The sequence below is a fragment of the Anolis sagrei genome, chromosome 8 (genome assembly GCF_037176765.1).
Source record: "Anolis sagrei isolate rAnoSag1 chromosome 8, rAnoSag1.mat, whole genome shotgun sequence".
NCBI classification, from domain to species: Eukaryota; Metazoa; Chordata; class Lepidosauria; order Squamata; family Dactyloidae; genus Anolis; species Anolis sagrei.
This window is the reverse complement of record NC_090028.1, coordinates 11168310-11184614: the sequence shown is the minus strand read 5'-3', so window position 1 is coordinate 11184614 and position 16305 is coordinate 11168310. Positions and strand designations below refer to the sequence as shown.

At 41.8% G+C, this 16305-nt stretch overlaps 1 protein-coding gene across 1 annotated transcript; it reads left to right on the top strand.

The window, feature by feature from the left end:
• The first annotated feature begins 1132 nt into the window (after positions 1-1132).
• ATMIN (ATM interactor) lies at positions 1133-14748 on the top strand. The gene is made up of 4 exons (XM_060787991.2): positions 1133-1409; positions 5096-5221; positions 10220-10419; positions 12267-14748. Exons 1-4 carry the CDS (start codon positions 1146-1148, stop codon positions 14080-14082), a joined length of 2406 nt encoding a protein of 801 aa, XP_060643974.2. The 5' UTR covers positions 1133-1145; the 3' UTR covers positions 14083-14748.
• The last annotated feature ends 1557 nt before the right edge of the window (positions 14749-16305 follow it).

The window sequence follows — 16305 nt, the reverse complement described above, 5'->3', positions numbered from 1 at the left end:
CCAGCTCTCACATCCGTAGGTTACTACAGGGAATACCATTGCTTTGACTTTGCGGATCTTTATTGCCAGTGTGATGTCTCTGCTCTTTACTATTTTATCGAGATTGGACATTGCTCTCCTTCCAAGAAGGAAGCATCTTCTGATTTCCTGGCCACAGTCTGCATCTGCAGTCATCTTTGCGCCTAGAAATACAAAGTCTGTCACGGCCTCCACGTTTTCTCCCTCTATTTTCCAGTTGTCAATCATTCTTGTTGCCATAATCTTGGGTTTTTTTTATGTTTAGCTGCAACCCAGCTTTTGCGCTTTCTTCTTTCACCTTGATTAGAAGGCTCCTCAGCTCCTCCTCGCTTTCGGCCATCAGAGTGGTGTCATCTGCATATGAGGTTGTTGATGTTTCTTCCAGCAATTTTTACCCCAGCTTTGCATTCATCAAGCCCCGCACATCGCATGATGTGTTCTGCATACAAGTTGAATAGGTCAGGGGAGAGTATACAACCCTGCCGTACGCCTTTCCCAATCTTGAACCAGTCTGTTCCGTAGTCAGTTCTGACTGTTGTTACTTGGTCCTTGTACAGATTCCTCAGGAGAGACAAGGTGGCTTGGTATGCCCATCCCACCAAGAACTTGCCACAGTTTATTATGATCCACACAGTCAAAGGCTTTAGTCAATGAAGCAGAAATAGATGTTTTTCTGAAACTCCCTGCCTTTCTCCATTATCCAGCATCGGGATATTGGCAATCTGGTCTCTCGTTCCTCTGCCTTTTCTAAACCCAGCTTGTACACCTGGCAACTCTCGCTCCATGTCTTGCTGGAGTCTTCCTTGCCGGAATTATTGGTATTATATTGCATTACATTACATTATCAATATTATATGTGTATACAATATATATTATTAGCACAGCACAATATCAGAATATCAGTATTTTTGATGTGCTTATATTGATACTTTAGGAATGTTATTCCAACACATCTGGGCGTGGCTTTGTCCTGGGCAAAAGAGGAAGCTAGTCTTGCTAGTGGAGACCGCCAGGGGGCGTGCCCTAAGGAAGGCGCCGGCTCATGAATATGCATGATGGGTTGTCCCTGCCGCCGGCTCGCACCGGAAGCGCTGCGACGCTTGGTTCCGGGCACTTCCGGGCGCAAGATGGCGGCGGCGCGGTGCCTGTCGCGGAGGGGCGTGGGGCTCGGGCGGCCTCCTCGCCGCGGAGGGCTTCTTTCCTCGCCATCATCCCCCTCGCCTGCCTCCACCTCGCCGTGGGAGCTGGTGAGGCCCTCGGTGGCGGAGCTCTCCCGGGCGGTGCGGAGCCACATCCCCTGCTCGGTGCCCGGCTGCGGGAAGGTGCTGCCCAACCCGCCGGCGCTGAGCATGCACCTCAGCAAGGCCCACCGCCTGGTGCCTCCTCCTCAGGTGAGCCCGGCCTGCGGGCCTTCTCCTCAGCACTCCCCGCCAGGCCTCCCCTCAGGACCTGCCTGCCTGCCTGCCGGTGGTTCTCCTCCTCCTGCCCTCGAGTTTTCACCCTCTCGTAAGGTAAAGGTAAAGGTAGTCCCCTGACATTAAGTCCAGTCATGTCTGACTCTGCGGTGTGGTGCTCATCTCCATTTCTAAGCCGAAGAGCCAGCGTTGTCCGTAGACACCTCCAAGGTCATGTGGCCGGCATGACTGCATGGAGCGCTGTTACCTTCCCGCCAGAGCGGTACCTATTGATCTACTCACATTTGCATGTTTTCGAACTCCTAGGTTGGCAGAAGCTAGGGCTGACAGCAGAAGCTCACACCGCTCCCTGGAATCGAACCTGCGACCTTTCGATCAATAAGCTCAGCAGCTCAGTGCTTTAACCCATTGCGCCACCGGGGACTCCACACTCTCTCATAGAATCATAGAAATGGGCCATCCAATCCAACCCCATTCCGCCAAGAAGCAGGAAAATCCCACTCCGACAGATAGCCATCCAGCCTCTGTTTAAAGCCTCCAAAAGAGGAGCCTCCACCACATTCCAAGACAGAGAGTTCCACAGCTGATCGGCTCTCACAATCAGGAAGTTCTTCCTCCTGTTCAGATGGAATCTCCTCGCTTGTAGTTTGAAGCCATAGTTCCATTTATTTATTTATTATTCGGACTTCTATGCCCCCACTCCCCTGGGGTTCAGAGCGGCTTACAAGAATGGCTAAAATCTAACAAAAGTTAAAAGCAATTTAAAACAATTTAAAAACAGCAGTATCAAACATTAAAAGCCTGTCGAAACAGGTATGTCTTACATGCCCTGCGGAAAGCTGGTAAGTCCCGCAAGGCACGGACTTCAGGTGGCAGAGTATTCCAGAGTGATGGTGCCACTGCTGTGAAGGCTCTGCGTCTGGTTGCCATTAGACGCAAGGTCTTGACACTGGGAATTTCCAACAAATCTTGGTCCTCAGAACGGAGGGATCTCTGGGGTTGGTAGGGGGTGAGGCGGTCCATCAGGTACATCGGCCTCAGACCATGCAAGGCCTTAAAGGTGAGTACCATCACTTTGAAAGTGATCCGGTGCTCAATTGGTAACCAATGCAGCTGCAGTAAGATTGTGGTTATGTGGCATCTCATTGGAATTCCCGCAAGAAGCCGAGCAGCTGCATTTTGTACCAACTTGAGCTTCCGGATCACCGACAGAGAAAGGCCAATGTAGAGGGCGTTACAGTAGTCCAGTCTTGAGATAACCGTGGCCTGGATCACCATAGCTAGGTCGTCCCTGGACAGGTAAAGAGCCAGCCGTCTAGCCTGCCGCAGATGAGAAAAGGCGGTTCTGCTAACGGCGGAGACCTGGGCCTCCATCGTCAGCAGAGGGTCCAAAAGGACTCCCAGACTCTTTACCAATGATAACGGGCGTAGCGCCTCACCACCCAGGGTAGGCAGTTGGATGTCCCCACTGCCCGGTCGACCCAGCCATAGGATCTCCGTCTTTGCTGGATTCACCCTCAACCTGCTGGCACACAGCCATCCAGTAACAGCCTCGAGGCACTGATGGAAACAATCGGGTACAGAGTCCGGTCGGCCTTCCATCTTCAGCACCAGTTGAGTGTCATTGCATCCTAGTCTCCAGAGCAGCAGAAAACAAGCTTCCTCCCTCCTCCCTATGACTTCCCCTCACATATTTATCCATGGCCCTCATCATGTCTCCTCTCAGCCTTCTCTTCTTTAGGCTAAACATGCCCAGCTCTTTAAGCCGCTCCTCATAGGGCTTGTTCTCCAGACCCTTGATCACTTTAAAGGCAGTTATGTTCACCAGACCCACACAAGTCATTTAAATGTTATAAGAAAATACTTTTTTCCTGTTAAGGTTCACATTATGTTGGCAAAAACTTATTGGATCCCATATTCTAGTAGTGCCATAATCCAAATCAAAACTCCGGATGATCTCACCCAGCGGCTTCATAGAATCATAGAATCACAGAGTTGGAAGAGACCTCATGGGCCATCCAGTCCACCCCATTCTGCCAAGAAGCAGGAATATTGGATTCAAATCACCCCTGACAGATGACCATCCAGCCTGTTTAAAAGCTTCCAAAGAAGGAACCCCCACCACACTCTGGGACAGAGAGTTCCACTGCTGAACGGCTCTCACAGTCAGGAAGTTCTTCCTCATGTTCAGATGGAATCTCCTTTCTTGTAGTTTGAAGCCATTGTTCCATTGTGTCCTAGTCTCCAGGGAAGCAGAAAAAAAGCTTGCTCCCTCCTCCCTGTGGCTTCCTCTCACATATTTATATATGGCTATCATATCTCCTCTCAGCCTTCTCTTCTTCAGGCTAAACATGCCCAGCACCTTAAGCCGCTCCTCATAGGGGTTGTTCTCCAGACCCTTGATCATTTTAGTCACTCTCCTCTGGACACATTCCTGCTTGTCAATATCTCTCTTCAATTGTGGTGCCCAGAATTTGACACAATATTCCAGGTGTGGTCTAACCAAGGCAGAATAGAGCTTGAGGAGCATGACTTCCCTAGATCTAGACACTATGCTCCTATTGATGCAGGCCAAACTCCCATTGGCTTTTTTTGTCGCCACATAACATTGTTGGCTCATGTTTAACTTGTTGTCCATGAGGACTCCAAGATCTTATTTAACTTCATTTATATCCCGCTCTTCTCTACCCTGAAGGGGACTCATAGCGGCATTACAAATTATTCAGCAATTTGAGGCCAAAACATAAACATACAATACAATTAACATTTTATTAAAACCAAACATTAAAACAACACAATTTAAAACAAGTTATTAAAATCATGCCAGCCAGAATCATAATCCGAAGCTGTTCCATTGGTCTGTGAGGTCTGTTGGAAACTAGGCAAGTGGGGTTTATATGTCTGTGAAATAATGTTCAGGGTGGGAGAATTGTCTGTTGGAGGCAAGTGTGAATGTTGTAATTGGCCACCTTGATTAGCATTTAATGGCCTTGCAGTTTCAAAACTTGCCTGATTGCATTTTGGGAGAATCCTTCATTTAGAGGTGTTAGCTGTCCCTGATTGATTCTTGCTGTATAGTTTCAATCCGAAATTGCTTTGTCAAGCCTTGCAGCTTCAAAACTTGGCTGATTGTATTTTGGGGGAATCCTTTGTTTGGAGGTGTTAGCTGGCCCTGATTGATTCTTGTTGTATAGTTTCAATCCAAAATTGCTTTGTCGAGCCCACGCTTTGCCCCTTTTTCTACATGTCATTGTGAACGGAATGCAGGTCAGGGGAAGAAAAATATGAATTGAAAATGTTCTGAATTGCATCAGCGAAGGAAGGGGTGGTACAAGTACGCATCTCCCAGGTCAAGGATGCTATGTATCTGGGCTTGTTAGGCAAACTAAGGCAATTATTGAGACCTGGCTCAGGAATGCTTTGATTGCTCTGATCGCTTTGATCTGATGTTACATAATAAGGGGGTTGATTTGGAGTGGAATCTACAAGGAGTTTTGGCTCTGTAGAAAAAATAGACGGTGACTGAAGCCCCCCCTCCCCCCCAAAATGTCCCTCGAAGGTCTCATGTCAAGGCAGGCAAGAGTGAAGATGGAAAATAGTGTCTTTTGTTATTAATTCCACATACTTGCTTGTTTAAAATATATATTATTTTACTTCTTCAGGATGGAAAAATAAATCCTGCAGTAAGAAAAGACTTGAAAACACCACAGAAGTACTACTGCTGTCCTATTGAAGGCTGTCCGAGAGGGCCACAAAGGCCCTTCTCACAGTTTTCACTTGTACGACAGGTATGTGGCATAATTATATTGCAGAATTTTTTTAGTTTTAATATTTTTGTATGAAGTTGTTACCTTGACATCTATATCAATAAAAATGTAATGTTTGTTTGTGGGATTAACATAACTCAAAAACCACTGGACAGATTGCTACCAAATTTGGACACAAGACACCTACTAACCCAAGGGGTGACCATCACTCAAAAAATTGATTTTGTCATTTGGGAGTTGTAGTTGCTGGGATTTACACTTAACCTACAATCAAAGAGCATTCTTAACTCTACCAGTGATGGAATTGAACCAAACATGGCACACAAAACTCCCATGACCAACAGAAAACACTAAAAGGGTTGAGGTTGGGAGTTGTAGTTCACCTACATCCAGAGAGTACTGTGGACTCAAACAATTATGGATCTTGACCAAACTTGGCACAAATACTCAATATGCCTAAATGTGAACACTGGTGGAGTTTGCGGGGAATAGATCTTGACATTTGGGAGTTGTAGTTACTAGGATTTATTGTTGACCTACAATCAATGAGCATTCTGAACCCCACCAATGACAGAATTGGGACAAACTTCCCACACAGAACCCCTATGGCCAACAGAAAATACTTAAGGCCATCCAGTCCAGCTCCCTTCACCAGGGCAAGAAAACATATTCAAAGCCCTCCTGACAAAGAGCCATCCAGCCATAGATATAGATATATATGACTCACACGCACACATATATATAGTACCATAGATTTGAAAGGCACCCCTAAAGAAGGACAATGATATGTTGCCTGTTCCAGAGAAGGTAAACCAGGCAATCTCCACATCAACACTGGCAAAGAAACAGCAAGAAATACTCTTTACCAACAAGCATTACCCATATTAGAAACCAGTACTTTCTCGTTACTTTATTTTCCAGATCACCAGACTGGGCCACAGCAATGCGTGGCAGGGGACAGCTAGTTAATAATAAATCCTGCTTCTCAATTTCCATTTTAGTTGTCTACTGGGTGGAGTTTATTACATTTGAAGGTTGGAAAACAGTCTTTCTGTAGGACTGAAGACTGTAGAATAATGTTTTGGATGGTTTTTATTCTGTTGTTAGAAAAGCGAGTGGACTTGTGAAATCAGTTGAATCCTATTGAAAAGTCACTGTGACCCAAAGACACACTTCGGTATATTGAAATGAAAGCGAGAAGTAGATAAATACTGTATTCTCCATCGCTGAGTCATTGCTTCAGGACGGATCTGATTCATCACTGTGCGAAATGTATTTCTCTTCTTGCTATAATTACATGATTATGTCAGGCTTATAATGCCCTGATTTGACTACTGAGAACATGAGCTGCTAACTTCATTCAGAGTGAATGAGCATAAGTGACGGATCTGAATCTTCTGACAAATGCATTCTGCAATTCTTATTATGTTTCAAAATTGAGCCTGTGGGAGTGAGAATGAATGTGATTCCTTCAGAGTCATTTGCAACGCTTCCTCAATTCAAGCAGGGTCAGATCGTGCAGATGGGATTTTATTGTAACAGTTTCCATGATATTTATGCAAACATTTTAAGTACTGTATATACGCAAGTATAAGCTGAGTTTTTCAGCCGTTAGTATTATTCTTATTTTACATTTATTATTTTACTCTATTTTTATTATTACATTTATTATTTTACTCTATTTTTATTATTACATTTAATATTTTACTCTATTATTTTTATTAAATGTATTATTGTTTTACTCTATTATTGTTAATATTACATTTATTATTTTACTCTATTTTATTATTACGTTTATTATTTTACTTTATTATTATTTTATTGGAGTCCCCGGTGGCGCAGTGGGTTAAACCCCTGTGCCGGCAGGACTGAAGGTCGCAGGTTCGAATCCGGGGAGAGGCGGATGTGCTCCCTCTATCAACTCCAGCTCCTCATGCAGGAACATGAGAGAAGCCTCCCAAAAGGATGATAAAAACATCAAATCATCCGGGCGTCCCTTGGGCAACGTCCTTGCAGGAGCCAATTCTCTCACACCAGAAGCGACTTGCCCTGACACGACAAAAAAAATATTTTATTACATTTATTATTTTACTCTATTTATTATTACATTTGTCATTTTTCTCTTTTATTGTTACATTTAATATTTTACTCTATTAGTTTTATTAAATATATTATTGTTTTACTCTATTTATTATTGTTATTATAACATTTATTATTTTACGCTGTTCTTGCATTTGTTATTTTACTCTATTATTATTATTATTACATTAATTATTTTACTCTATTATTATTGGAAGGATACGTAGGCACGTTTACATTGAAAAAGGTTAGAATAATAGTTTAATCAGAGTTGGACAGTCTTATCTTAAATTACAGTTTCATGTAAATATTCAAAAACATTTAACCTACTGATGCCTCAATTAATGTAATTGTATTGGTATCTTTTTTTTAAATTTACTTTTATTTGTATACCGCTCCTCTCAGCCTTGCGGCAACTCGAGGCGATTTACAAGGCAAAATTCAATGCCACAAATACAATTTAAAACATTAACATCAATAAAATAATAACAACAACAATAAAAACATAAATCAGTAAATCCTCAATAAAAACATTGTCCAATTCCATCGTATAGTTGTTCTGTTTTCCTGTGTCCATTACTCAATATTTGCAAATGCTTGCTCGAACAGCCATATCTTGCATTTGGAAATTTACCCATAGCTGCTGCATTTCCCACCCTCAGCTTATACTTGTCAATATGTTTTCCCATATTTTTTTGTGGTAAAATTAGCTGCCTTGGCTTATATTCGGGTCAGCTTATACCCGAGTATACACGGGTATTTTCAATAGACAGTTAAAAATTTAAGAACTGTTTGCCCAGTAATTGCCCAGTAATTTTGCTCATTAGGAATAATAATAATAATAATAATAATAATAATAATAATAATAATTTATTTATACCCTGCTCCATCTCCCCCAGGAGGATTCGGGGTGGCTTACATGAGGCCACGCCCATCACAGTATACACAGAACATAAAATGCAAAAACCAATATAAAAACAACACAGCAATATAAAATCAAACATCAAACACAAAAAAAATCCACAGGGCAGGGCCACTTCAGAATAAAAATTTAACTTTTTAAAAAAACAATGGGAGATAGGCAATGTATGATTGTCATGACGGGGAACTGGGATGAGGAAGGATTTAATTGCACAAGCCATAAACTAAAGTGCTTCTGAGGTCATTTTGGACAGAGTGTCCTACATTCAATCATTGAAGGCACATTGGAATGGCCAGGTTTTCAGCTTCCTCCTGAAAATTGCCAGCAAGGGGGCTTGTATAATCTCTCTGTGGAGTGAGTTCCAGAGCCGGGGGGCCACTACAGAGAAGGCCCTCTCCCTTGTCCCCACAAGGCGCACTTGTGATGCGGGCGAGAGCGAGGAAGGGCCTCTCCGGAAGATTGAAGAGGTCACGTGGGTTCGTAGACGGAGATCCGGTCGCGCAGGTAGGCGGGTCCCAAACCGTTCAGGGCTTTGTAGGTCAAAACCTGCACCTTGAATTGGGCCCGTAAAATAAATGGCAGCCAGTGGAGCTCCTTAAGCTGGAGGGTTCTGCTCTCTGTAATTTGCTCCAGTTAATAATCTGGCTGCTGCCCGTTGGACCATTTGGAATTTCCGAGCCATCTTCAAGGGCAGCCTCACGTAGAGAGCATTGCAATAGTCCAATCTAGAGGTATGTGATTTGAATACAAAATATTTTGAAGTTCAGTCCTTAAAACATCCAAGAAGGGCTGAAATCCTAGAGCTGCTGACAGTCAATATAGAGCGGGGGTCCTCAAACTTTTTAAACATAGGGCCAGGTTACAGTCCCTCAAGCTGTTGGAGGGCCGGATTATAATTTGAAAAAAAAAATGAATTCCTATTAACACTGCACATATTTCATTTGTAGTGCAAAAAACACTTTAAAACAACATAATAATTAAAATGAACATTTAAAAAAATATAAACTTAAAAAGACAAGTTCCACCTTGTCTCCTGTGCTATCCTAATAATATAATATATTGTATATGCATATAATATTTATATTATAATGTAATACAATATAATATTTCTACTAATAATATGATATTATAATTATATATTTTATATTACATGTAATATTACTAATAATATTACAATATAATGGTATAGTACAATATAGTAACATATAATACTGATATTGTGCTATTCTAATAATATATATTGTATGTATATACTCGAGTATAAGCCAACCCAAATATAAGCAAAGGCACCTAATTTTACCACAAAAAACTGGGAAAACTTATTGACTCGAGTATAAGCCAAGGATAGAAAATGCAGCTACTACTGGTAATCATTAGTAGGTCAAATGTATTTGAGTATTTACACAAAACTGTAATTTAAGATAAGACAGTCCAACTCTGATTAAACCATTATTGTAACCTTCTTCAATGTAAATGTGCTTACGTATCCTTCTAATAATAATAATAGAGTAAAATAATAAATGTAATAACAATAATCATAATAATAAATTGAATAAAATAATAAATGTAATAAAAATAATACTAATAACAGTGTAAAATAATAAATAACCTTGACTCGAGTATAAGCTGAGAGGAACCTTTTCAGCCTAAAAAGGGGGCTGAAAAACTAGGCTTATACTCGAGTATATACAGTATCTTGTAAGCTGTTCTGAGTCCCCTTCGGGGTCAGAAGGGCAGCATATAAATGTTGTAAATAAATAAATAAATAGTATTTCAATTGGAAGTGTGGGCCTGCTTTTAGCTGATGAGATAGGATTGTTGTTATGTGCTTTCAAGTCATTTCAGACTTAGCTTGACCCTGAGTGTGGGCCGGATAAATGACCTTGGGGGCTGCATTTGGCTCCCGGACCTTAGTTTGAGGACCCCTGGTATAGAGAATATTGAGCTGGATAGACCCATCATTATAGATCGTTATTTTATGTTCCTGTAACCTTCTTGATTGCTTTTATGTGTTTCAGCACTTCATGAAAATGCATGCTGAAAAAAAGCATAAATGTGACAAGTGTAGCAATTCCTATGGCACTGTGTGGGACCTTAAGCGGCATGTTGAGGACTGCGGCAAGACCTTCCAATGCACCTGTGGGTGTCCCTATGCCAGCAGGACAGCACTCTTGTCTCACATTTATAGGACTCAGCATGAAATCCCTGCTGAACACCGGTGAGAGGAATAATTTTCATTATGCTTTCCTATATGGGCACAAACACGCCTTTAACTTTGAGTTAGAACACTTTGTGTGTATTACTGCCTCTGCTAACTATTCTTCTGTTCTTAGCTTTCCTCTAAAGTTTCTGCTGACAACATAGAATCTAATGTCAATTATTTTTCTACAAGCAGTTCTAGCCTAGGGAATCTGGATGCTGTTTACTGTAGACCTTTTCAAGAGGTGAGAAAACGCAACGAATGCTCAGGAAATTATTCATCAAGAAGTTTAACATGATAGGTTCATGAATATTGAATACACTAATCAGAAAACAGTACCAAAGGCAATTCACTCAGCATTGTTGTCTGTTTAAATTAAAATTGCTGCCGGATTATACAATTGCTGAATAATCTAAGGCAAGTTTGAGTATAGGTAACAGCTCGTTTCTTTGTCTAGCAATGAATGCAAGCATGATTTCTGCTTAATGTTGCATTCAGTTGGTTCCTTTTTCAATGCTTTTACTAAATGTGTTTTCAAATGAAACAATTTTCTTCATTGTGTTGTTGAAGGCTTTCATGGGTGAAATTACTGAGTTGCTGCGAGTTTTCCAGGCTGTCTGGCCAAGTTCCAGAAGCATTCTCTCCTGACATTTCACCCACATCTATATCAGGCATCCTCAGAGGTTATGAGGTATATTGGAAACTAAGCAAGAGAGGTTATATATCTGTGGAAGGTCCAGGGTGGGAGAAAAGTCTCTTATCTCTTGGGGCAAATTTGAATGTTGCAATTAATCACCTTGATTAGCTTTGCAAGGTCTTGCAGCTTCAAAGCCTGGCTGATTCCTGCCTGGGGAGAATCCTTTGTTGGGAGGTGATAACTAGCCCTGATTGTTTAATGTCTGGAATTCCCATTTTCAGCGTGTTCTTTATTTACTGTCCTAATTTTAGAAATTTTTTTTATACCAGTAGCCATATTTTGTTTGTTTTCATGGTTTCCTCCTTTCTGTTGAAATCATCACATGCTTTGGATTTCAATGGCGTCTCTGTGTAATCTGACATGGTGGTTGTTAGAGTGGTCCAACATTTCAGCTAACACTTCCCAACAAAGCATTCCCCCCAGACAGGAATCAGCCAGGCCTTGAAGCTGCAAGGCTTTGCAGTGCTAATCAAGGTGATTAACTGCAACATTCACACTTGCCTCTTAACAGACAACTGTTCTTTCTCCCACCGTAGACATTATTCCAAAGATATATAAACCTCCCTTGCTTAGTTTCCAATATACCTCACAACCTCTGAGGATGCCTGCCATAGATGTGGGTGAAACATCAGAAGAGAATGCTTGTGGAACATGGCCAGACAGCCTGAAACACTCGCAGCAATCCAATTTTCTTCATTTTACTAAAATTGATTTAATAATAGTAAGAGCAGCAAGGTAGAAATGATCTTTTTAGTTGAAAGGCTCTTTTAAAAAATATAGGTTGCTTACCTGTAACCGTAGTTTCCCGAGTGGTCACCTGTGAATTTGCACATATGGCGGCGGATAAGAAGAACTGAGGCGGTGGCAGAGCCAACCGCCAAAGTTTATCAAATCTATCTAGAAGGTTCCGAAGCTGTCTGCTGAGGCGCAGAATTTACCATATGTGCGATTCACAGTTGACCACGATGGGAAAATTCTGTTCTTTTCTTGGCTCGGTTTAAGATAGAATGCTACCTCCCTGTTGGGAGTGTTGACCTTGACTTTAGAAGGTATTTCTACAGGTGGAGGGGGATATTTTTATTGGTTATTTTATTTCTACCTAACTTTATCTAACTAAAAGGTGTGCTACTGTTGACCACAGTTGTTAAGAATGTGTTCATGTTTGCAGGGATCCACCTAGTAAGAAAAGGAAATTAGAAACCTCAATATCCAATCAGCTGCTGGGAGAAAATGTGAAAGAGGCACCTGCCGGTATCCAGACGGAATTCACTCACTCTAAAGACTTTGAGACTTCTGAGATCAAACCAGCAGCTTCCTTTGAGGACTCCAACCAATCCTATACAACGAAACAAACACAAACACAGCCAAAAAATGCACCAAAGTTGCTTCTGCCAAAACCAAAAGTGGCTTTGGTTAAACTCCCTGTAATGCAGCTTACTCACTTGCCTGTCTTTGTATCAGCACCGGACTCTTCTGTCAAACCTGTTGTCGTTGCTGTTGATAACAAAGGCTCTGTGATGAACACTGTTCACTTAATGCCTCTGCCTGTCGTATTTATGATGCCTGCGCTGGAGACTGAAACAAACGCACTTAAAAGTTCCCTGCCCTTTTCTAAAACCAAAAACACAGGCGGCGTGGAGCCAGTCAGCACGGGGGTCCAGGTCAATTTGGGTAAAGTTACGCCATCAGGTAATGCAATGCAAGGTCTGGAGGCCATATGCTACAAGAATGGGATTTGCTCCACAAACGTACAAACTGATTTATCTTACATTTCACAGAACTTTGTGCCTTCTGGAGCCTGGGCTGCCGATTCCTCTGTCTCGTCTTGCTCTCAGACAGACCTGACGTTCAGTTCGCAGGTTTTGCTGCCAATTAGTGTACAGACACAGACTCTGTTACCTTGCTCAAAGCTGACTTCCTCCATCGCTGCTCAGACCGACACACTCGCTCAGGCTTGTTTCCAGTCTGGTGTTATTTCACGGGAGACTCAGACCAATAGGTCACAGAAAGATAAGGATGGGAGAGTACAAATGGACCAGTCTGTGATGTGCAATGACATTTTTGACAGTGTCAGCTCATCATTTAATGATTCAAGCCCCGTGGCTCTTTCGGGCCCCAACTTAGTGTCAACAAGCCTGGGTCAAAGTTTGTTACAAAGAGGAAGCTGCAGGTCTTTGAATCAGGAGACAAAGTGTGAACCAATGATCAGCTTCAGTGCACAGAATAATATTATGACAGACAATCAGACCCAGACAATGGAGTTACTGAATGATCTCGAAACTATTTTTTCAAGTAATACAGCAGGACAGCCATTGGATAACCGTACTCTGTTGGCAGACACTAATTCAAATTCCAACACTCCCCTTCCTTCTGGCTCTGCACAGAATGCAGGAATAGATTTTGACATTGAGGACTTCTTCACTGCCTCCAATATCCAAACGCAGACAGAAGAGACCAAGCTTGATAACTTGAGCACTGAGCCCGTTTTGGAATCTCTAGATATTGAAACTCAGACGGATTTATTTTCAGATGATGCCATACAGCCCTATAACTGCAGAAATAATCCCAGCTTCTTGGCTTTGGAGATGTTTGACACACAGACCCAGACGGACTTAAATTTCTTTCTAGACAGCCCCTATCTTTCCTTGGGGAGCATCCTGAAGCAGTCTGCCTTCTCTATGAGCACAGATTCGTCTGATACAGAAACACAAACAGAAATGCAGTTTCCTGAGCAGAGTGCCTCCAACCAAATGGCGGAATGCAAAGTGGAACTGAGCAGCGCTGAAACCCAGACCATGGATAGCTGCTTTGAAACTTTAGGCAGCTTATTTCTCACCAGCAACGAGACCCAGACAGCGATGGATGACTTTCTTTTAGCCGACTTGGCCTGGAATACAATGGAATCACAGTTCAGTTCAGTGGAGACACAGACTTGTGCAGAATTGTGCTCTTTGTTTCAAAGTACTGATAAGACAAGCCCGTGAGTGCTTTTTGTGAACTCTGCCTTTCCTGAGGATTATGTTATGTGCAGGTCGGAGAAACTGATCCTGGCGTCCGTTCTCATGAATGTAACAGAACTTATAAGTTGGTTTACAAACCTTGTCTTATTATGAAGTACTTCTAACTGCTACGTGTTCATCATTAATATGACTCGTGCGTACGTTTGTTCCCTGTATCTTATTGCTATGTATTTGAACCTTTCATGACTAATGAGTCATCTGGTGCCTACCTCTGCTCCTTACTCATCGCCTTTAGTCATGCCTGTCCTCTGAGTTTGACACTACGGCTGCAAACTTTAAAGTCATTTATTGTGAGTAATTGCTGTGCAACAAAGAACTTTTGAGTTAAACAGTCATACGATTGCATTTATAATTGAACCAGGCCTGGCTTTCCTTACATGCTTTTTGATCCTCCAAATCCTAAATGTATTGCCCATCTTTATTTATTGTTTACAGTTTAACTATATGGTCATTATGTTATGATTGTGTCTAGCGATTCCTAAGAATTCACATTTCTGCATGCCGATTTGATCGAAGTTGAGTTTTGCATGAACATTTCCAGCAAAATCTTGGAGCAACATGTTAGGTACTGCATTCAGATATTCTAAGAATCCTACCAAAGTATATAAAACAGCTTTTACGTTGTTTTGACTTCTGATATGTGCACCATGCTTTTTGGTTCTGGGGAGACAATTTGAGTAGTATTGTCGAAGGCTTTCATGGCCGGAATCACTGGGTTGTTGTAGGTTTCTTCGGGCTATGGCCATGTTCTAGAGGCATTCTCTCCTGACGTTTCGCCTGCATCTATGGCAAGCATCCTCAGAGGTAGTGAGGTCTGTTAGAACTAGGAAAGTGGGTTTATATATCTGTGGAGTGACCAGGGTGGGAGAAAGAACTCTTGTCTTTCAGGCATGCCCCATCTCTGGCAGTCTTTAGGAGGAGCTTGAAAATGTGGTTATTCCAGTGTGCTTTCCCAGAATAATGAACCCTTAGCACTATGTCCTCTAAAGCACCTTATACTGATTTAGGATTGTTTGTATGTTCCCACCAACGCCCCACCTCCCTATCGTGTTCATACCCAGCATTATTTTAAATTTTAATTACATTCGGCCCAGCCATAGATTTTAAATGTGTGTTGTGCTATTGTCAATGTTTATGCTATTTGTGTTGAGATTTATTTTAATTGCTTTGTATTGTTATTGTTATTGCTTGTATTGATGTATTGTGGGCTCGGCCTTATGTAAGCCGCACCGAGTCCCTTGGGGAGATGGTAGCGGGGTACAAATAAAGTTTTATTATTATTATTATTATTATTATTGTCTGTTGGAGCTAGGTGTGAATGTTTCAACTGACCATCTTGATTAGCATTTGATGGCCTGGCAGCTTTTTGGTGTAGCTTGTTAGTGCCTGGGACAATCTTTTGTTAAGAGGTGATTAGATGTCTCTGATTGTTTCCTCTCTGTTGTTTTGCTGTTGTAATTTTAGAGTTTTTTTGTTCATTTTCATGGTTTCCACCTTTCCGTTGAAATTGTCCACATGCTTATGGATTTCAATGGCTTCTCTGTGCAGTCTGACATGGTGGTTGTGAGAGTGGTCCAGCATTCACACCTAGCTCCAGCAGACAAGAGTACTTTGTCCCACCCTGGTCATTCCACAGATATATAAACCCATTTTCCTAGTTCCAACAGACCTCACTACCTCTGAGGATGCTTGCCATAGATGCAGGCGAAACGTCAGGAGAGAATGCCTCTAGAATGTGGCCATATAGCCCGAAAAAACCTACAACAACCCAATTTGAGTAGCCTTCAAATCCTTAACAACAACAAGAACACCCCAACCAAACACCTTTGTTTCAAGAGCTACAAATCAAACCATATAAACCAGCTTCAGAACACAAGTCGCTTGGTAGGTCTACCAACTAATCAAATTGTTTACCAAACCACCACATGACTTGCATGCAACATTAACCAAAGATTTTACGTTACAATGAAGGTACAGTTGTTGATCCTTAAGACTTCATCAAGAATTGCTATAATTTCCAAATGTTGAAAACTATAGTGAGTATTTCTATAGTTCAATACTTTTAATAACAGCCCGCCAACATATTTGTATAATCAATTATTCATTTCCAAACTGTTGTTATACAGGGTGAGGCAGCATAACTTCCTTTTTTCAAAACTTAATAAAACCCATTGTATGAATCAGAAT